This window comes from Plectropomus leopardus, chromosome 14 (genome assembly GCF_026936395.1).
Source record: "Plectropomus leopardus strain MGB_pleo_1.0 chromosome 14, ASM2693639v1, whole genome shotgun sequence".
Lineage (NCBI taxonomy): Eukaryota > Metazoa > Chordata > Actinopteri > Perciformes > Serranidae > Plectropomus > Plectropomus leopardus.
In genome coordinates, this window is record NC_142189.1 from 22,544,793 (window position 1) to 22,567,591 (window position 22,799).

At 39.7% G+C, this 22,799-nt stretch overlaps 2 protein-coding genes and 2 non-coding genes across 5 annotated transcripts in view; 1 reads left to right on the forward strand and 3 right to left on the reverse strand.

Moving 5' to 3' along the window:
- arhgef10 (Rho guanine nucleotide exchange factor 10) overlaps positions 1–14,829 on the reverse strand; it is a 60,346-nt gene extending 45,517 nt beyond the window's left edge. For both annotated transcript variants that reach the window (XM_042500645.2, XM_042500644.2), the window contains exons 1-3: positions 14,631–14,829; positions 6,870–6,979; positions 511–897 (exon numbers count right to left, since the gene is read on the reverse strand). In XM_042500645.2, the coding sequence (XP_042356579.2) occupies positions 511–897; positions 6,870–6,906 (424 nt within the window). In that variant the 5' untranslated portion in view covers positions 6,907–6,979; positions 14,631–14,829. The remainder of the gene's footprint in view (positions 1–510; positions 898–6,869; positions 6,980–14,630) is intronic.
- On the forward strand, positions 2,524–2,596 carry trnaf-gaa (transfer RNA phenylalanine (anticodon GAA)). The gene has a single exon. It is a non-coding gene; the product is annotated as a tRNA-Phe (tRNA).
- trnai-aau (transfer RNA isoleucine (anticodon AAU)) lies at positions 6,695–6,768 on the reverse strand. Its single transcript has one exon. It is a non-coding gene; the product is annotated as a tRNA-Ile (tRNA).
- Positions 14,830–15,759: 930 nt separating the features above from the next.
- Positions 15,760–20,907, reverse strand: cln8 (CLN8 transmembrane ER and ERGIC protein). Its single transcript, XM_042501387.2, has 3 exons — positions 20,790–20,907; positions 19,233–19,891; positions 15,760–18,765 (listed from the first exon to the last, which is right to left on the reverse strand). Exons 2-3 carry the CDS (start codon positions 19,770–19,772, stop codon positions 18,439–18,441), a joined length of 867 nt encoding a protein of 288 aa, XP_042357321.2. The 5' UTR covers positions 19,773–19,891; positions 20,790–20,907; the 3' UTR covers positions 15,760–18,438.
- Positions 20,908–22,799: the final 1,892 nt, after the last annotated feature.

Genomic DNA, 22,799 nt, shown 5'->3' on the forward strand with positions numbered 1-22,799 from the left:
TGCTGATAGAAATACAAGTTGTGGCTGTGTGTTCAAATAATGCACGCTTTCTTGTAATAAAAGCTGCAAAATTAGCAAAGTGTTGACATCTATTCACTAAAGTAGTACAGAATGACTGAGTGAATGAGACAAAGCAGAGCCTAACACTGGCTGCTGCTGCCACAGTTTTCAGTGATAAAAGCCAGACAACCTCCAGCACCAGGCAGCAAGAGATACAAGGTGTGTGTCATGAGGAAGACAGACTGCCCCACTTTACTCCTCCACATTAGCCTGAGCTGAGGGGGCTGGATTAGAGCCGGATAATGCAAACAAACATGAAAGGGGAATTTTTGATTGCTGTTAGAAAATATCAGACATATTCAAAGCTTTATTTGCGGTCAACTAATTTTCAAACACAACTTGAGTGTAGTGCAGGGAAACATCTGCCCTGAGGAAAGGCTTATTGGGCTCAAACACTCTTACTCCCCTGAAGCCAACAATAAAATGTAAACAGTTTTTTGGGATGCAAACCTGTTCTTCCAGGATCTGCCTCTGCATCATCATCGAGAGGGGGGGGTGGAGGAGGTGGTAAATCTGTCTCTGTGTCATTCGTCCTCTCGGCAGCAGATGTCCCCTCTTCTTCTGTTGTTGCTCCACCTGCTGTGGAGGATCTGCTCGAGGCAACTGTTGTTTCTGCTGATGAAGGAGTTGCATCGGATGTTATGGAAGGTGCTGGGGGGTCCGGGCTGGGGAGATGGCCCTCTGGGTGACTGACCACCGTCATGTCTTGGCCCTGATCCTTGCTGCTGGGGGCTGGGGGAGCTGGAGGTGCAGGGGGTGGGCGGTCAGCCTCGGGGATGTCATCACCACTGTCATCAAAGTCGAAGGCTTCCCCCTCATCTTCTTCATCTGCCAACACTGAAAACAGAGAGAGGGCTCAGAGAGATACAGTGCTGGATTACATTACTGATCAAGACAATATCACATGAAAGTGTGGCATCAAACTGGGGCAGACTAACTGGGAGTGATGTCTGAGCGCTGCTTGAGCTGAGACGGACGGTATTTAGTGTCAGTGCATCATTGCATCTCGCTGGTAAAGGGACTGAAATTAGCACTGTTGCCTTGGTGTTGTGTTTTGCTGATCACAGCTGATATATACCTCTGACTACTGCAGAGTCTTTGAGCCCCGGTGTGAATGCCATTTACCTTTCCCTTAACATACAAAAGCCAGATGTTAGCAGGTTAGTGGGGTTTTTATGCAGTGGAAAAGGGGCTTCACAGTAAAGTCTTCTGAATTGAAACCATCAGGCAAACTACAAATAAAGCATTAATATCTAAACTTCTGAAACACTTTGAGCCATTTATCAAATGCAACGGGAAAACATATCTATCCTTTGTAAAAGACCATACAGATTAGCTTTTAATAATAAAATACAGAGCTCTGGGATGAAAGGTAGGGTCCTCATACCACACTGTTTGCTTTGGGGGATTTTGCTAAACATAAGTTAAATTTAGGTAGGATTTAACTCAATAATCATATCATTTCACTTGAAGACTCCTTTAGAGAGTGTTTACAGATACACTGTGGGTGGCAGTTTTAGTCCTTGGGCCGGGGAAGTTTAAAGACTGAGCCACATACAGACTTATAATTAAGGGTGGGGTCTACTACAGTGTTATGTTTTCCTACAGAATTTTTATACATCAAGGATCTACACCAAAACAGCACATCAGCTGCTCTACTTTATAGCATAAAACAAACTAGGGCAGAGCTACAAGATATAGTTAGCATTCAAAAGCGTCACGTTCACATCAGAGCTCTCACTTGGCAGCAGACAGGAAGGGAACAACAAATGTCTTCCCAGTTTCCACACTGCAATTAGGCCAGCAGGAAAGAGAGCTGTTACTCCCTCCAGTGAGTATTACAGCCTGAGTTTTGCATTATTTCTAATCTGATGAATAGAGTGTAGGGCCTGAGTCAGTGAAGCTGAATAAAGAGCAAGAGAGTGTAAAGGGATGAGGAATGCAGAGGCTCAACTTTCATCTGTTGGCGTCGTGTTTTGGCCCTAAGAGCTAAATGTGTAAAGACAGTATTTAAGGTTTCATTCAATGCTGCAGTGAAAGAAAAAAAAAGAATTCAGTAGAGAAAACATTCCAAGAATTCAATCTGAATTCAGTGTTGTGGAAAATATTGGGTCATCATTGAAACAGGGTTCACAGAAGGACAAAATGAGTCAAAACCATAGCGCCTGAATGGAAGAAACTCCCAGTCTTACCATTCAACCTTTCAGCTCTTCCAGAGTTCAGCAGTTTTCTATAGAGAGCCAACATTTAGGAGGTATCCTAAACTTCTCAGGATCATATTCTATCTTTGTCACAGTTTTGCTTGCAAGCATACCACAGATTCCTTGTGAGCACTTTCATCAGAAGTCACAGCTTGACTGTGTTAGCTCAAAGTCTAAAGTCTTTCTCTCATATCCTGACTGTTCCCAGAGAAAAAACAGAATACCAAGTTTGCACAAGTTCATTTCCACCACAAGCTCCATCGCCGAAATAGCTCAGTTGGGAGAGCGTTAGACTGAAGATCTAAAGGTCCCTGGTTCGATCCCGGGTTTCGGCATATTGATTCTTCCTTTGGATCTCAAGCCACTGCCCAAAGCTTGTTTACACCTGGTATTAGCATGGATCTAGGGTGATTGGATCACAAGTGAAAAGCTCTGTTTACACCTGGCATTAGAAATTGTCTCGGCAGGGCTCCTGGTAGCTCACCTGGCAGAGCAGGTGCCTCATGTACAAAGGCAATGTCCTTCCCACAGCGGCCGTGGGTCTGACTCCAAACTCGGCAATGTGCCCCATGTCATCCCCTCCCTCTCCATTTCACACTTCATAATCTGTCCTATCAAACAAAGGCAAAAGCCAAAAAAAAAAAAAAAATCTTGACAAAAAGGAATGTGTCTTCACATGCATCTCAAGTGACCACATGTTTTCGTATCATGCTGCCCCGCTCTATATGCAAAAAAATGCCTGAATCCTTTCAATCTCCAAAGACTAAATATGCTGTTATTAATCAGTGGGAGGTTTGTCCCCTGCATGAACTCCGTGCTGGGGACAGTTGGTGGGAGTCCATCCGGCCACACACACATACAACAACAGTGACAGGACTAATTGTTAGACAAAAACTAAAAATACTAACATTTCCTTATGGTTTAGGGATGCACAATATTGGATTTTCTGCCAATTTCATTGCACATGGATGCATGGATATATAGACTTTTTTCACCACCTAATTTTAGTGATCATCAAGTGTTTTCTGTAGTGGAATTAACATTGTATCAAGCGTGCTCTTATCGAGATATTCTGCCAGCAGATGAGAAATGAGATACAATGCTTTTCAGTGTGTGTAATATTAATTATTGTGCAAAATAAGAAAACATCTTCAACTTATGGATGATGTTTTGTATGTTCACTTTGTCATTAAAAAAAAGAAATATCTGTCTGTCATATCAGCAGTAATCAGCATGTTTGCTGATACCTCTATTTCATTTTAAAGCCAATATCTGCAGATACCGATGATGTGCTGATATTATCGTGCATCCCCATCTATTGCGGTTATTAATGGGTTATACAACAGAGTTGAGCCTTTTTCGTGTCAGTGTTAGATTTTTGAGAATTTTTAACAGCAGCTGCTGTTGTGTGTTAGCTCATGCTAAATGGACAGACGTTGAATGGACAAACTTGCTGGGAGGACAGAGAAACTTTTCTTTTTTTGGTTGGGCGTCAGTTAAGCTAGGACGTCATGTGGCCCAGACACATTGGCCTACACTGCTGAAAGAATGCAGCCATACGCGGCCCAAACCACCTCCGAATGTGGTCTGAGCAGTCAGATCTCAAGACATATTTCGTGCTTTCACACTTCTGCCCAATTGTGATCCGATCACCAAAGACGTGTTGATATCAGGTGTAAACAGGGCCTATGTTGCATATAAAAGCCTGTGTAAATCCTCCATAAATCCTTCCTTTTACACCTTTCCCTTTTGACACATTTCAATGTCCGTTATACTTTTCCTGCATTTTCATTATTCTTCCTGCCAGACCCAGTCAACTTAAGCATTTATGTGGCCGTTTAAAGTTTAGCTGATAAGGTTGTTTATAACACTGAAATACCATCAAAGGAATCACGTTCACTGTTGCAGCATGCTGTGTTTTGCCTCCAGGCCTGACTGGTTTACTGAAAGTGACCAGGTAAATCTTAAGCCAAAGAAACTCCCTGTAGTAAAGGCAGTAACTTTGAAGTCCCTCACAGCCATGTACACAGCTCTAAATCACCTGTTCATTTCCCTCAGGCTATGACAGGTAGTTGTTCCACCCTGTAGTCAGTGTGTGAAGAAACGGTCTGTGACTTATGTTCCAGGTCAACACTGTGACCCTGTGTCCATCTGCACCCATGACTTAAGTTGCATGAAAAGAGAGGCGCAGAGAGTAAATCTGGAAACAGAGATGCTATCTGTCTTTTTCCATCTGTGCAATAATAAATGGTTTGGGACAAAGAGATAAGGCACAGCTAGCCGTGGTATGTATATTCATAAGCCAATAAATGCCCCAATATGCACTCACATCCTCTCTGTGGTGTCAATGTGAAACACTTGACTTTGCCAGAATAGAACAGGACCTGATTTGATTGGATTTGGCAAGATGACAAGTCACAACTGGCCATTCAATAGTACATCTGCAACTATGTGTATATGAGACCATTGATAGCTGGTTGTATGGGTCTGCATGCCTGCAGCTTAATTAATTAATCACAGTGCAAGCACACATAACGTGAGGATCCTACAGCCCTTCTAAAATACATTCATAACCAAACACTAAACTGAAAATATATCTTCACTTAAAAAGATTTCTGTCATCTTTCTACACAGAATACAAAGCACAAGCGTATGAAACTTGCACATGCGTACAAGTGACACACATACCCATGCTGAGGTGCCCATTGTTAATTCATAATTACAATATGGATTCTGTTCTGCGGGCCGATCTCCACTCTGCTACATAATGGTCTGCTCAAATGAGTCACCGGGTTACGATCTGCTCTAGCATCGCCCTGGCAACAAAGCAAGTGACTGGCCAGCTGGAGACGAAGCATTTCTCTGGCCTGTGTCTATCCCCGGAGGCTGTGTGTGTATACGTGTATGTGTGTGCGTGCTGCTGCAGCAGTACTCAGCCTCATACTGAGGCACATTGTCTGGTATTCACAGCAGCGCAGCACATTTTACCCTCCTTGCTCCCTCGCTCCTCTGCCCACACACTCCATCGCAGTGGAGAAGCAGAGGAGAGGAATCCGTGTTGTTTACTCGCACTGTCCAGTTTCACAAGCCCTCCAGGATGTGATATGACCACGAGACGACCTACAAAAGCTAGCAGGTGATACTACAGGTCTATCACTGTAATATTTCTTCCCACACATTTTTACCCACGAATTTTCAAAACATCTCTATAATTTTCCAAAATATTTTACCTCCATTCATTTATTTAAGTAGTATAAAATAGGTAATGTGAGGCCTATAGAGCAATCATAAGGAGCAATAATAAGACTCTCATTCTGTGCCCTGAGAAAGGCATCGTAGCAAAAAAAATTTGTGAGGCCTTTAGGTTGTCTTGATTGCTTTTTCCCTTAAGCATGATTGACCAGAGTCGCTTCCCATCAAATGTTTTGGTGCAGATCCTACATCCCGCGCAGCAACAATTTGCCTTTCTCTTCAACCATGCATTATATTTGTCATTAGATAGCCACACATTTCAAAAACACATTTTACAGGCATTTGCGAATTAGTAAACTGCTAGCGCTTGCTAACTTCACTGGTTCATTAGACATTACCTCCACCAACTAGTTGCATACACCAATCATGTGATGTCAGCTACATTGCAACAGTCAATCACCACAGCAATAGACTTTCAATTAACAATACAAGGAATCTATTTTGCATAATGTTATACATGTTTTAGGATTTTTACCAACATATTTTAAACAATGCCCACAACAATGTATACTCGAAACAATTATAAAACATTCTATTAATTCCAACCATTTCCAGGCCTGGGAAACAGTTTTTATAATTACATAACTTTTCAAAGAAGTTCATGACTGTGGGAACCTGGTCTTAAAAAACAGAAAACCAAAGACATGTGATAAGAGTAACACTGCCTCCTAAAATCTCCTTTAAGATCTCTGTTGATGTTTTCAGCTGTGAACTGTGTGATGTTCCAACATAGGACTGCAAGTAAGAATTTATTTCAATGTCAACTAATCTGCCAATTACTTTTTCATTTAAACAATTAATCATTTGGTCTTTAAAATTTTCTCAAGTCCAAGCATCACATCCTCAGATTTTTGTACTTTGTATGACCAACAACCCAAATATATTCAGCTTACAATTACATAATAAGAGAAAAAAAGAGCAGAAAATACTCAAATTTTGAGGCCAGATCTACAGTGTTGCTTAAAAAATGACATAATCATTATTAATTACCAAAGTATGCAGATTATTTTTCTGTTGATATTTGTTTCTGATTCCCGATCTACGTGCACCAAATCTGTTGCTTTCTGTTGTCATTCAGAGGCAGTGAGGAAGCTATGATCACATGAAAGGTGTGATCAGTGAATACCTGCTGTAAAAGTCATAGCTGTCATTCTGTTCTACATATGTCATCGTAAAGCTCATGGCCCGTACGGGGATCGAACCCGCGACCTTGGCGTTATTAGCACCACGCTCTAACCAACTGAGCTAACCGGCCTGTATAAGCAGGCAAGTTCCAATCATTTTTCAGATGTTGCCCTGTCAGGTTAAGGGCGAAGTGCAGAGCAAGTGTGAGTGACAAAGCTTTGTTGACTTTACTTTCAGGAGGTGGGGGAGGAAAGTCTTCCACGTCCATGCTTGCTGCTCTTCTCCTGCACAATCTCTTCAGACGACAGCATGAAGGGGATCGACTACGCCGACACACATTCCTGAAGGAAAAACACAAACGTTATAAAATGGCAAAATAGGCGGGCTGATACACACAGTATTTCCAAATTCATTTAGCACTGAAGAATGTTTCCATACAGCAGCAGTTAGCCACTTGTGGCTAGGCATTTGAGAGCCAGTCAGTCTCCAATGGCCCAACTACACTTGTTTTTATTCTATGTTATTTAATCACAGTAGCACTTTGTCAGCAGAGGGGCATGGCTGTGTTGTGGTCACAGTCTGGTACCTTTTGTGTCAACATAAGAATCTGGACCAGAGCTAATTCAGACAAACGATTGAGTGAATGAAAACAAAAGAAGCTCTTAAAACGCTCCTGGGGACTGTTGACACTACCACGTGTTGAAGTGTACACAACATACTCATATGCTAATTGTGGGCGTGTGTAATGTCATGGGTATAGACAGGCTCGGACACCATTGTAATCGACAGGCCATACCCTGTGGAGAAACCATTATGAAAAGAAGCATGGTGGGGGTTGTTTGTAGCTAAAACAAAGTTATTCAAAGCAGTTTCATGTTCAGATTTTAACTCTTGTTTGCTGTGGTGATTCAGGCGGTAATGGATTCAAAGCGAGTCAATAATAAACATGCATCCCTCTAGTAGTTTACTCAGCTGTGGCCTTCAAAATGAGCAAATTAACTAAAGGTCTTAAATCAACACTGTAGTTACAGTTGCACACTTAGCTCAAGATATGCGTTCACAGCTAAAGGCAACCACTACTCCTACTTAAAAGCATTTTTGTTCAAACACAGGGAAAAAAATCCATTCTCATGCTTCATTATCCAAAAGGTTACATTATGCCACAGGCGGTAAAAAATATTCTGACATAAATAAAAAACCTAGTTTCCACAGATGGCGACAGTATACTGAAAGACTTGACTCTTGATATCACTTAAAATTAAGTCAACTACATGATGTATGTGCATTAAAGGGGCAGAGGTCAAAGTGACGTTTTTACCTAGTAAAAACACACATTTTGGCCCAAGGAAATGCCATTAACAAGCTGAAGCAGGAAAGACCTTTGGACCTGCACGGGCATGAGAGACATTGCATTCCTCAGCAGCACAGCCTTTGTTTGCTGATGTACCATTCGTATCCAGAGGTGACAGTTTCTGTCAAAGGCGTCCTCTAGAAAAAAAGCTGTGCTATTTCCAGTCCTCTTCAGCTTGCTAGTATCCACAAGAACAGATGACAGAGTCATGACATCATGCTGTCACATAAAGCAGCCATTGTTGTGGTATATATGCCGCATACTCTCCTCGCAAAGTCTTAATAGTTCAATACAAGCCACAACACATGTTCACAACAGTTTACTTCTGAATAAGACAAACCTACACCACATTACGCAGCAAACGAGATGCAAAGGATAACTCATCATGACTCTCAAAGCTTGTTTTGTCTACAAATGTGAAATCCTCTGTGTCTTTGTCCTCCACCCTTTTCACAGGGCACAGGGCCAGAACAGTGGATGTGAACACACAGACTCAGTGTCTGCTGAATACAGTGCGGCTGACGGATAATGCTAGCGCTAACACAGACAGGTAGAATATGCATAGCCTGAGGAGAAACAGCAAACACAATAGAAAGAAATCCAAAGAGACAAACGGCAGCAGCTATAATGTAATATAGTATGACTGACGACGAGGCCCTCTTTGGGTGATATACAGTATACTGCACAGCCAAGAAAGGTGATGCATGAAACAGGTAGTTTCATGACACACAATTGTGAACTGACACATTTCTGAGTGACAACTAACAGCCTAGTCCTGACAGGAGCTTTGAACCTTGGTGACTCATGTCTCCCTAATGCAATGTTTGAGGCCTGGGACTGCCGGAAAAGGAAGGAAGGGAGGGGAGAAGAAGTAAATATTCAGGTGTGCTCTTCTTGATGCAGAGGCACAGAAGAGGGAATTCACATTTATTGATAAAAGTTAAAATAAAAAAAAGACTTATCTTTTTTTAAACTTCTCCCATGAATCAAGCATGTAGGAGAACTCAGTGGCCAACACAAAAATGTGAAAGCGTGAAAATGCCATCGGCCCGACATAGAGCTAGTGTTTGATTTGTTTGTCCAGGGCTACTGTACAACAACACGCCAAACTCTCCATGGGAGAAGTCCCGCTCCGTTTGTAGATATAAATGACTCAAGGAAAAGAAAACACAATTATTATTTTCAAGGTAATGATAAACTAATGAAAACACATTTTTTTTGTAAATATTGTATACCATGTCTGCATATAGATGTTTCTAAATCCTACTCATTAGTCCTTTAAGTCAAACAGCAAATACAGTCTTTCTCACTGAAACCTGTCAGCAGAATCCTCCAATCCTTCTCTCTCCTGTAATTATTTATGCTTCTTGAAAAAAAAAAAACTAAATGCACCTTTCACAAACTACTTCCTGCATGGCCTGTAGCGTGGTGTCACTTCAAATGTCACATCTGTAGCATCTGTCAGCAACCTGTTTATACTGCAGCACTGTAAAGAACACATTGACACTGTGCAACTAAAGTAGGTATAGGTTATAAAAATCTTACTGCGAGAGGAAAAATGTATTCAATATACTTGATTTATACAACACCTTGCTAATGAGCTCTGTGTTTAATTGAAAGGTACTGTATTAAAGTCTAGTCTGAGTGTGATGATTGAGGACAGAGCGGAAGACACCAGAGAGGGAAAAATCAGCCGTATAGATGATGACAGACTCAGCTGAGCATGTCATAACATGCTGGGAAGGCTGAGCAGTGCTCTGCTGACAGAAAAACAGCCGTTTCGCCTGCTGGTGTAATGCAGACTACTTGCTCACCTGAGTATTTCTAATAACCTATGTTAGAGAACAGACAATGACAAGGATCAAGAACATATGCACCATGCATGTTGTCAACATAATCCATAGCGTGGAGGATAAACTGCCACTTATGCTGAGTCATATAAAATCCTATTGATGTCAATAGGATGGCACATAAAATGTCAATTGCAAAGTTCTTGGAAAGTTAATTTCAAAATGGGTTGACTATATTAACTGGATTTCACATTGCTCATTTTAGACTGCAAAAAAATATGCAAGTTTATTCGATGTTAGTGTATTTTTTAAATAAAGGATGGGCTGGGTTGGGACACAAGCTCTTTTCCAGCAACATAATTATTCCCTAAATTCATAATAATTTACAAATGACACATCTAAATAGAGGAAATCAAGAAAGAATGAAACGTGCCGACAGGAAAAAAAAAAAAAAGCAAATAAATAAAAACTTTTCTTCATACTTTTAATCACAGATTTCTTGTAATTCCCCTACAGTTTACAACCTGTATTTTAAAAAACACTAACCTTTTTTGACCCCTTACCCATCACTTATGGCAATGAAGGAACAGTCAAAAATTAATTGTGTATGTTTCTGACTTATTCTACATCAAACCAAACCTGGTTTTAAAGGGATTTAGATTCTTGTGTAGAGTTTTCTAGGGCACTCTTAATGACAAGTGGCATTCCACATACGGGCTGAAAGTCATAAACAAAAGCCTGGAGGAGAGGGTGGTATGAGACAGAGACTTGTAGTCTGCTGTGAGTGTCTGTCTTTGGCTTTGCTGCTCTACGGCTGAATGTTTTATTGAGCAGTGTGTCCCAATCTTCTGCTCTTGCCAGGATTACAGTAATCGAGCCTCGGATGAAAACAGCACATCCTAGGACTACAAAGAGCGGACAGACAGGCTTAACAAAGTACTGTAAAGTATTTGAGGGGGAGTTCAAGGGAGGACAGGACAGTGCCCTGCAGCATACTAAAAAGGAAAAAGGTACCTCTTTCTAGCATCTTCAGGGCCAGCATTAAAGAGATGAAAAATACTAAGCCTTTCTTTCTTTGTCAGGTTTTTGTAGTTTATGTCTCATATAAAGAGACGAACATTTGCTATTACATCATTCTATACATTATATACATTACACACCGACTTTGCTGTATTTAGACAAAATTTAAGAACCCCTTACTTTTATTTCCTTAATTATGAACAACATGGCGACGATATGGTGTACACGTTGGTTTTTTACTGCGCCAGGTAGTACAGCTTGTAACCTCAAGTCTCAAATCAAAAAGCTCTGTGGCTCATTCAGGATCAGTTTCGCAAACTTCACAATATCTGGGCCAACCAGACTTGACAACACAACACACTTCACCATCCAGCCTGACCTCAAAAGGGGTGGGGAGGCTGACACCCAGGCACAAGATAGCTGACTTTCACAAGTGAGAATCCAGACTCCTAGCAAGTCAAATCTGTTGATTAGAGCAGCAAGGGGCAAATTGGAACCACATTTATAGACACAAATATCATAATAAATCACAACACAAGGAAGCCATCTTCCTCATAATTACATCTCCGCAGGGCTGAAGTATTTTTATTTGATGTCAGAGGTGTGACCTATTGGACACGTGCGGAGAAGTCTGGATTCAGCTACAAGCTCTGGAGCCATGTTTCTGAACAGACTGTGGTCAGAGCTAAGCTGCCACTGTGACTCATTACTGCATGGTGTCATCCATCACATAACAGTATGTAGTATAATCATTATGATGCATCACATTACATTACAGTGGGGGTGGGCATTATAACAATATACCATGCCATGGTGAGCCCTAGGAGCTATTCAGGGCAGGTTATTTAGCAGATCAGAGCTGGATTTTCACGTTTCACCTGCCTCACAATATAATGTGATTTGGACAGCCATGAAGGAGTAGGGTGACGTTTTAATGACAGAGGCACTTGATATTATTATTCTCAGAAATCGTAAAGCTTTCATTTTAAAATATCTTAATTTTACTGTTTTGAGTCTTTTGTTTTTTACTCATGTGAGAGGCAGTTTTTTGTGTTTTTTTATTGTATTATAGTTCTGAATAAAAAAAGAATATTACGTGATCAGGTACCGTATGTTTTTTTAAAAAAAAAAAATCAGTTTCTTAATTGAGTTTATATAATAGTTACTGTTGTTAAATATAACATTACCGTGATGTAAAATGACATATAAAAAGACAGAAGATTGTGGCCATCTCCCCCACTCCTATATTATACTAACCCATAACACCTCTACTGCAGTTTTAAATTACAACCATAACGTTTAGTTTTTACATTGGTCTGACCTTGGAGGCAGACTGTGTCCTGAGTAAAAGACATATTACTGACAAGACCCTCCTGGCTTGAGAATCACTGGACAAAATTAAAGACTGTGGCTGTCTAATATCTGAAACATTGCATCCATTTGAAAACAGAGGCAACCGCACTCTTGGCTGTCACTCCTAGCTGGTCTCCACCCACCCAAAGAGCCACACCAAAGCTTTAAGAGCCCAACATGTCACCAGAAAAGCACTATTTAGTGTGTGGGGAGCAGTGCATAAGCAGCTGCTTCAAAGAGCTTTTGTTGACTGGCTGGACTTAAGATCTGAATGCATTTTAATATGAATGGAGCAACTGAGTGCGATTACAATAAATTACCAGAGGAAAATCGCAACACTCTTGACTGTCTCAGTACCAGTCATTGCACTGACTTCAAAGGGTGGAGACACTTCCTGAAGCCAAGATTGCCAATGACCCCTGACTTTACTCATCCTCTCTCATCGCTGTGCAGAGTCGTTATCTACAGCTCAATTCATAGAGAATGGGCGTTTGAATGCGTGGAATCTGGGCATCTTGGTTTATGGGGTGGTCTATGATGTCTATCATGTGCCATATGACTGCACTGTTTCCTGCACAATTATGGCTGCAGACTTTTGTTACATGTCATAACCCTCTCTCTCGCCCCAATTTCCTGTCTTTCTATTCCTCTACTGTCAAATAAGGGCAAAAATGCCATAAAAAACAATTGCTACAATCAGTATACAATGTATAGTGAAGGTGCATACTAAACAACATCCATTAGGCATTAAATATATCTGACATATGTTCCCAACTGTTAAACAAGTGTGTGGTATGTGAGCAATTTCACACATCCACCTCTGCATTGGTTTTTCTCTCCCAGCTGTTGCTGAACTATGCTGCTAATCCATGTCTTATCTCACTGGGTTCTTAGTGGTCTGGTGGGTGGACAATGAATCCATAACTGTTTTTCTAAAAATGAACGGTATGCTCCTCTGCTTGACCACTGTGCGCTCTGACATCCCAAGCTTTAGTCATGGTAAACAGAAGGCATTTCCATGAGCCGCTATTGGCAAAGTAGAGTCACGGCTTCGTCACAATTACTTTAGCAATTAGCTGCAACTGGCATTCCTTCACTGGACTGCATCTGTGTTTACAGACAAAACAGTGACATAAGAGGACATACTCATGCGAATAAAAAGCTAAAAAATACTGTCTCCACAGCAAATAGCACTTATTGCCAACACCCCTTTCCTCGAATAACCAACATTTCTGTTCCAGAGTTGTCAAAAATAAAAATAAAAACATCCACTGTGAAAGCAGCTTTGGTTTGATGAGAAGAAAGTGTCACACAAAAGGACTCTGTGTCTTACATTAGGAAATTGCAATGAATTTCAGCAAGGAAAAATGTATCTTTACTTCTAAGGCAACTTTCACTAGGTGATATTACAGCATGGGGAGGTATTAAGCATATGTATCTGCAGCCCTGGTAATTTGCTTAACAAATTACCAGCAGAGATTGTTGTGTACATAGATGTGTGTGTGACCCCCTCAAAGTTCACCCATGTACTGGCTGAGTGAACTAGACACGCATGACACCAGACAAAACAGATGAAGATGAAAGCACTTATTGTATTTTAACCATTTTTAGAGGCTCAGCTAAGCTTTTTAGATTCCTGAAAGAACTTGCCTTAGCTGTGCAGAAAGGCCAATACTAAGGGAAGCAGTTTAATTAAAATAAATTGTATTACTACCTGTTTAGACGGATCTTCCAGTTGACTGAAGCTGTGCAGTGATTTCACAGAGGAATGCTATGCATGACTACTTGAATTTGCAGTCGGGCTGAGTGCTGCAGCTCAGGAAGACATTATCACTTATAAATATTTCTATATTCTAAAGTCCAGACATGATTTTTATATTGTCTGTGTATATATTTTGTATGATTGAAGTTGTATATATTCTTAAGATCGCGAACTTGACATTGTTTTTCAGTCGTTCAGTCTCAATAGTCTTATAAAGGCAAAAAGGTATCTTGCACCTCCAAGTGCATCCTTGAAAAGGGACAGAGGGTTCAGAAAAGTTTGAGGTCCTCTATCAGAATATTACATGACAGTGTCAGAGCCTTAGGAAGTGTGCTAGTATCCTGCTCAGTTTAAAAAAATAAAATAAAAAGTCCAGCTCATATATTTGGAGTTCTTTCAACAGTTCTTGTTAATATAATGGCGTAGTCATTAACGTACATGAGTAGGGGGGGAAAAAAGCAATTTCAGCATGTTATTTAAAGTGTTGGCAACCTGGCAAAGTAAGCTGAGGCGCCACGTTATAGCCATCTCTCAAAGCAACGGTTTGAAATCAAAAATACATTAAATTCACTGTATTACACAAAATAAAACACTTAACATGACTTTTTTAATCAAATATTTAGCCTAACGTAACGTTAACTGCTCACCTGAAGTAACAGTTAGCAAAACAGTTGCGTTAGATATCTAAAACTTTGTCAAAAAAGTCCTCAACTTACCATTTTAGGACTTTTTCCCAGAAGAATTGCCTTATTCCTTCGCAGTTACACCGTGCAAATGTTAAACGTAAAACATTTCTAACTTCTACACAACTTAAAACACATCAAAACACATCCAGCGGTCAACCAGCGTCCTTCTTTTAACTTGACTGTCTCCGAGGCAAGCTGACTCCATCCATGAAAAGCCATCACCTCCTCTAAGTAGCTGATTGGCCGAGGAGTCGACTGGGGCGGGCTGTGATTGGCTGAAGAGAACGTCAATCAAGCTTCCAACGTCTTCTCCGGTAGGTTCGGCTCGGGAGTTCCAGAACTGCTCACGTGACGTGTGAGGTGGCTTCCTCTGAAACAGCTGTGCCGAGAAGATGTTGGATTGAAGTTTTGACTAACTGTGAACTACTGCAAGTTAACAAACAATTTATTTTGCGTAGTGTCCCTGATAACTTGTAAATAAAACTTTGGTCTAATTATTTTCTCTTAACACACTGTAGTGAAATAATGTCTTCATTAACAGACTAAATAAATGAGGTCACATTGCTTTATTCTGGCTACTGAATGAATCAACATAACACTGAAAAGTCTGCAGATTTGTTTAAACAGATTTCTTTTTTTTAGCAAAAAAGGCAAAATAGTATAAAAAAAAAGATGCATGTAGTTCACAGAACTCCTGAATGGCATTTTTAAACAACTTTTAAGAGTCACACATGTTCCCTAAACATTTAATAACCCTATAAAACTACAATTAAAGGTCACGTTTCTATGAAAAATAAACTTCTCCACACCAACTGCAAATTTGTAGGCTATTTTTCTATGGAAAGATTTTTTTGTTCCTACACAGTAACACAAATATCTTCAAGATTTTATATCATTCTTTGGCTTTCTTGGCAATATCATTAGAAAAGACACCAACCTGTCCACTTTGCTATAAAATTTTCTTAAAGGGCTTTTAATCTTTTAGGAACAATTCAATATGGACAGGAAAAGACGTGTCAGGCTCATAGAACTCTGGTCAAATGGGAAAAACTAGCTAACTTACTAATGAGATAATTACTCCTATTCTGCCACCTACAGGAAGATGCTGCATTGCACAGCCTAAATAATAAAGTATTTACAAAACCAAGTAACACAGTACTGAATGAGAGGCAACATTTTATTTTGTAAATCAAACTCATATTAATGCATTCCCCCAAAACAAACAAGATAATTAACCTAAAGAGTTTACAGGGAATCCTCAATCCGTCCCACAATGTTAATATTTTGAAATGCAAATTGAAAAGCTAACACTATCTCATATTAGTAATTTGTGTAGTCATAAATATCTTAATGATGATATGAAATGTGATGCAGTTAGACAAAAAATGATTTTCATGTCTGTTTGAAAATGGACTGACTGACAGTTTGAAAATATTTTCAAACTGTATAAATAACTTTTTAAAACTATTTGCATCAATACAGTTGCTGAGGTTGTAGCATGTACTCAAAAGTACAAAACAATCAACACTGCAGGGCAAAGTGTAGCTTCAGCTCACTCATCCTGACGCCTGTTTCGTGAGGCAGGTTACTGTTATGACAATGTTGAAAACCCAGTTTATACTTTGAGACTAATACTGTTGGGAAAAAAAATGTCTGGAAGTCTAGATCTTAAAAATATTATTACATGAGCTGCAATGCTGTGAAAGCCAAAAGACAATCGGGAAGGACCAAAACATTTGCAGATGATAGAAAAAACACACAATACAGGATGTAACAATGGACAAACCCTGCACACAAGGCCAAGGCGTCCACTACAAAGAGGCCATTGTGTGAAAAACACAAAACAACAGTTCTTGAAATTTTTATGTTGCATAAGCAGAAAAAAGGGCTCTGTTTGATGAAAAACTCACATAAATATCATGATCAACATGTTGTTTAAATTCATCCAAAAGGGCTTCAGTTTTGCCACATTACATCTCCATTATGGACAAAAGTGCCTTTATGGAGTGGACCAGTCCTGCGCTTTCTTCCACAAATAAGATTATGTTTCTTTCATGACCACGATAAATACTTCCCTCTCTACTGACAGAGCATGCACAGTCCAAAAACACCAATGTTACTCATGAATGGACTGATCTAATTGTCCACTTAGTTTGTAGTAGCTCCAATGACTAACACATGGAGCCTCATTCTTTCAACTTAAACCAATTTTCCTGCCTACGCTGCCAAATCAATGCTGAACAACTGTGTTTGCTGTAAAAGCACCAATGGGGCTAATATGACGAGGGCCAAATCCTTGATGTGATGTGACTACTAGTTTGTTTAATCACTACTAAGAAAGAGTGTAACCTTTTGTGCTCCTTGTATCATGACCCCACTACAGGGAGACAAAAGATACAATAATATGTGTAATACCCTCTCAAGCATTATCTTTAAAATGTGTAGGCACGTAACAAATATGACTTTTAAAAAGAATATTTCACAGCTCAGTGTCCTGAAGGTGATGGAAACAAGCATGGCCCCATTCCACTGCCCGACACAGTCACACCCACTTACTGAAAGCTAAGCTAACCAGATGGAGAAAAACAACAACATGAAAACAGCCTCAAAGTAAAGTCTAAAGGAAGACAATGTAGGAAACTTTATCAAGACCAGCACAGTGCACGTCTGAAATATGCCTGTTGGAACGGCCTCAACAAAGTGCATCCTTGAATCTGAACAATACAACTGCCATGACATAATTATTTGAACCTGGCATGTAGGGCTGTGCAATATGACAAAATATATAAAATTACGATGAAAAAAAACCATCTATCGTTTCATATTATTTCGTTTACATCATCTGATAATGCTTTGCATCTGTCCGCATGGCCAAGGGGGAGTCTACACAATGTACAACACCAAAACAAACCAACATGATGGAGCTGGAAAGTGATACTGAATTTAATTATAAAAGTATGTTATTTATATTAATACTTAAGTTTATTAAACATTTTAACAGTATTTTATTCAAATTTATTTAAAAAAGTAGTTTATTTAACTTTATTTTATGGCGGAAGCTACTTTTTTTGTAACTGTAGTTCATTTAATAATTTTGTATTTTAGTAGTTTACATTAGGAAATTTCAATATATATTGTGTATCGCGATATAGCCTAAAAATATCGTGATATCATTCTAAAGCCAAATCGCCCAGCCTTACTCAATTATATGCATCATTATGGTGCAAAAGGTAACATGAACATTTAATGGCCTCGATGAAGTCGGAGCCTGGTTATTTACGGTAACAAAAGCATTTAATCTAAGAGCTTCGTTGCTGATGCTTGACATTTTTTAGTATGCTATAGTGAAGTCTCTCCCATCTCTCTTTCTTCACCTTCTCTTGAATGTAGTGAGGCAAGCGATGAAGAGTAAGCTGTGGCCAGCATGCAGCGGTGTAACAGTAAATCGGGGTCCTTTTTCAGTACACTACAGAGTGTGTACTTCTGGCAGTAGTAACACATTATGAATGAATATGTCCAGTCCATCTCGAGAGCTCATATTTAACGGTGCACTTCCAAAGGTCCTCAGCAATACACCGGCCACGGGTGAAGTCGACCACATGAATGTTTGTCAAGACAATCGAAGGAGAGGCATACATACAGATAGGACTTTTTCTATTTTAAGTTAAATTGTAAAGGATAATCACAAAATACCTGGTAAGGCTTTTTTTGTGTTTTATAATGGAATAAATAATAAAAAAACCATCTTACAATCATCCCTCTAAAAGTCACATCACACATCCATTAAAGAAGAAAAAAAAGGCATCTTTCAGATACAAAATGCTCTCTTTGGTGCCACTCAGTTGGCGTGGGGTTTGACAGAACCCGCTGATCGACCCTCCGTGGCCCCGTTTAAGGGTACTAGCTTGTTTCCAAAATTCCAGTCCACAGGATTAAACAGCTGCATGGTTTTTTTGTGGGTCCACATGGGGTTGAGGATAAATGTGAGCAGAGTGAGACCAACAATGTAAACTAGCCATGGGAGCAGGGCTACATTGGCGCTGAGCTCTCCCCAGTGGTTCAGGGTTACCCACCACATGTAGTAGGTGAGCACCATGCGACAGTGAAATGCGTGGATCATCACCCATTGGTTGCCTCTCCAAAACAGGGTGCGTGCCCAGCCAGCCTGTCAGGGAGGAAGAAAGATGGAGAGGGAAAATAATACCAGAGACTGAGACACAATAAGATCAAATACACAACTTTGTAACTCATGTGTAGTGAAATCGAATCTGTGAGGAGGAGGAATAGAAAAAGTTTTGGTACTAACTCAATCTTTTTATAGAACTTCCTCTTTCTAAGAATGTTAATCTGTGTCTGTTGATGATTATAGGCTGCACAAGATCAAAAATGAACTGAAACCTTGTGACACTTTCAGGAACTTCTATGTTAGTTGTCAAGAATCTGCACGGAAAAGATAATCAACGAGCAGCATCAGACACAACTAAAGCCCTCTGAACTCTGGTGAAAAACTGCTCATATACCAAACAATTGGGAAGTTGCAATTACTGCTCAAATGTGATTAGTTTAAAGAAGCCACCTGAGAGATATGTATGGAGCAAAGCAATTAGTCACAGTAAACCAAAAAGTCCTTACCTTCAGTAACATCCAGGATATACAGGTGAAAGGTGTGCTCATCTCCAGCAGCAGTGTAACCATCGGCAGGAAGTGGCCCATAGAGTCCCACACCACTGCTCCTGCATATCCTGTCAGGGCGAAGAAATGATGCGTCGCCAGTGGAAGGTCAAACGACCGAAATATCACGCTGGAGGTGTGAAGTGCTACGTTCTCAAACACAAAGAAACCTGTGGCTGTAAGGACATTGAACCATGACCAGTCTTCTTGTCCTTTCACTCTGTCTGTAGTTAATGCAGAGTCCTCAGTCAGGGCCCGCAGACCTGCTATGGTGCTCTGGATGCCAAAAACTGCACGAGTCGCTGCGAGGTCCCAGAAAACCTTCTCCTTAGCTACCAGGGAGTTGTAAGTGCGGGATAATGCCACAGACAGGAGGTGGGAGAGGAGGAATATTCCTGCATAGAAGGCAAAGCCGAGGCCGATGAGCTGGAGGCGGTAGTCCAATGAAAAGTATTCAGGACTGGGTTTATAAACAGGTGACTTGTGCTGGTCTGGATCCATGGTGTTTGAGGGAGGATACTGGAGGTCAGGCTGAGGGGAAGCTCAGCTGCAGGTGGGGCTGTAGGCAGGGGGTGGTAGATGCATGGTGTGTTGGTCACCTACAAAACATCTGAGGAATACTGAAGGAAAAACAGACAGCATATCATTTGCTAAACGTACATTTGTAGAAATTAACATAGTTTGTACATGTGACGATCTTCTGGACTGATTTTCAGTTGGATCCAACAACATTTTTGCAAGAACATTTCACTCAAAGAACATGATTTACTAATAATATTCACAAATCAAAATTACTCCAAGAATAAACAGTATATAATAAATTTGCCCATTATTTACGCTAAATTTTACATTCAGAAAGAAAGACATTGCCTTCATACACCACCTTCAAAAAAACATATCTAGATACATATTTTAACACAAAACAAAATAAAAACGTGACAAAAACTATTAATCTAAGCAAATCTTACCGCTTCATCATATAACTTATTGCGCTCATACTTATGTCTTTTTTATTTTATCTTTTTTATTTTTGTCTGTTTGGTTTGTATCCACTTGTGTCTTTATTTTCATTTGTAATTTTTTGTACTGACCACTGAATGAACTGTTTTCAAAACTGTTCATAAAAAGTTTAAAATGATAACAAAAAAAGCAACAACAATAAAAACTACAAGTGTAACAAACTCAATTAAGTTGCACTACTCTTTGAATATATCATGCAAAACGACTTTGTTAAACTCGGATGCTCCGTCAGTCTAAACCTCCGTCAGTCTAAACCTCTAAAAACATTTTAATCCACTTAACGTAGACGCAAAGCCACAACACAACAAACAAAAACCTTAAAAAACACGATGAGTCACAGTCAAATTTCTACCTCTACACTCACTGTCGTGAAGTTAGCACAAAAACAACCACGACCATTTGAGGTGTAGCCGCCTCGAGCTAACACAACGCCACACAGTTTAAAACGCTAATTCTGAACTCTCCAGAAGCTAACGGACATATATCTTACATACATACCGCACAGAAATATTTCCGCTGTACACAATGTCCCGGTGCTGCAGGGAGAGCGGGTTACAACCGGACAAGCCACATCATACGACTTCAATTTAGTCATGTGACCTCCACAGGAACAGGAACTTACGCCCACTTCAACTTCTGGATATCCCATTGGTCAATGCCGCGCTGTTCTGTAGAAGCACGCCTTTCTATTGGTTGATTCCTGGTTTGTGTTTTTTTTGGCTTTATCTGTCTTAAGACTAAACATTGCACTGTGATAAATATGGCCACTATATACACAGTAAAATACACAAATTCAGTGCAAATACAGACGCCTGCCTGATTACCTAAATCATGCATGATAATACAGTTATTGCTATGAGGGGAAATATGTATAAGGAAATGTGTTTTCTGTAGTAATGTTGTATTCATCTAGGCCTATATATTGCAAAAATAAGATTATTTATAGTCACAATACTACAATGTAAAAACAAAGATGAAAGAAGACATATTTTGATAGATCTAAAGTGAGTAACAAGGGACTGGACATTATTTATCAAAGTAGAGGGATTTTTATTTATTTATCAATAATAATAATTATTATTACTATTATTATTTTGATATGTTGACCCTCCCTAGAGCTACAAGTATTTGAAATTAACATAACCCCTATGTAATGTAATATGTGTAGGGCTCAACTCACCTAAATAATGATTGATGGAGGATTTTGTCATTTGCATCTTTTGTTAGGTATGTTTTCTGTGTTTTAAATATTAAATATATGTCTTTTTTGTCCATTTAGCTATTGTTCTCCATGGAAGAGGGGCTCAAGTCACACAAATGATGATTGACGGAGGAGTTTATTATATACATCTTTTGTCAGAATCAATGGAGATTGCCTCCAGAGATATCCTGTTGGCCTCATCAACTGAACATTGCTAAACAATACTGGTCACAGATAGTTTGGATATTTTTCAAGATAACATGGTTTTCAAACCCACTTGCAGGTTTTTGGAGTTCTGATGATATAAATAAAATATACAACCATTTAAAGTTGAATGTCTTTATGCTAAGCCAAATTTTAAAAAAAAATAATTAAAAGCATAATTCCCTCCCCAGTGCTTAAAAAATAATTTAAAGTGCCTCCCTAATTTTGCTCCACCCACTCCCCTCTTATAAATAACAAACAGTCCCTAATTTGAAATTTGATTTTACTGTTTATGTGATGGTGAAAATGTTGTGAGAGCAGCGTTTAATCATTATAGACCTAGATTCAGTTTTTAATGCTTTGCAAGAGATGGTGCAGCTTACCCTGAGCAAGAGGCAAGGTGCACCCTTGGCAGGTTGCCATAGTGATAACACACATTCACTCAGACAGATAACTACAGATAAGCACATAACTGTTGGAGAAAACCCACAGAGTCACAACATGCAGGCTCCACACACAAAGGAGCTGGGTCAGGTGGAACCCAGGACCGTCTGGTTGTGATGTGCTCCACTCTACACAACCATCCGATAAAAGCATCTGGCTGGCACAAGCTGCTGAGATTAGGCCACCGGTATGCTGCTTAGGCCTTATCAGAGGCACAGACAGTATCTGCAATGTTTATGTGATCTGCTGTCCACTAGAAAAGATCTGAGGTACCAGCTACAGCACTTCACCTCACACAAGAGTTATATGTTGATAAGGTTTTCCATTCCTTTAAGTCATTAATATCTAACTATCATATCAAAGTCTTGACAACATCACTCACTGTTGGGGTGTTTCCTTTCCTACAAGTCAACACTGATACAGATAGATACTGTCATATGAATCACTATGATAAATCTAATCAACTCAAATTAAACATTTTTTTTCTTTTGCAGCAAAATAAGGTGTATTGAGAAATCCAACTATAAAATCTGTAAATTCAACACCATGATCTCCTCTCTTTGTCCAACAGGGGGTGATCTTACCTTATTTGAGATTGTTTGGGAGAGGGCAAACGGATGAGTTCTATTAAGTTTTTAATGGAAATGACCTAACCCTCT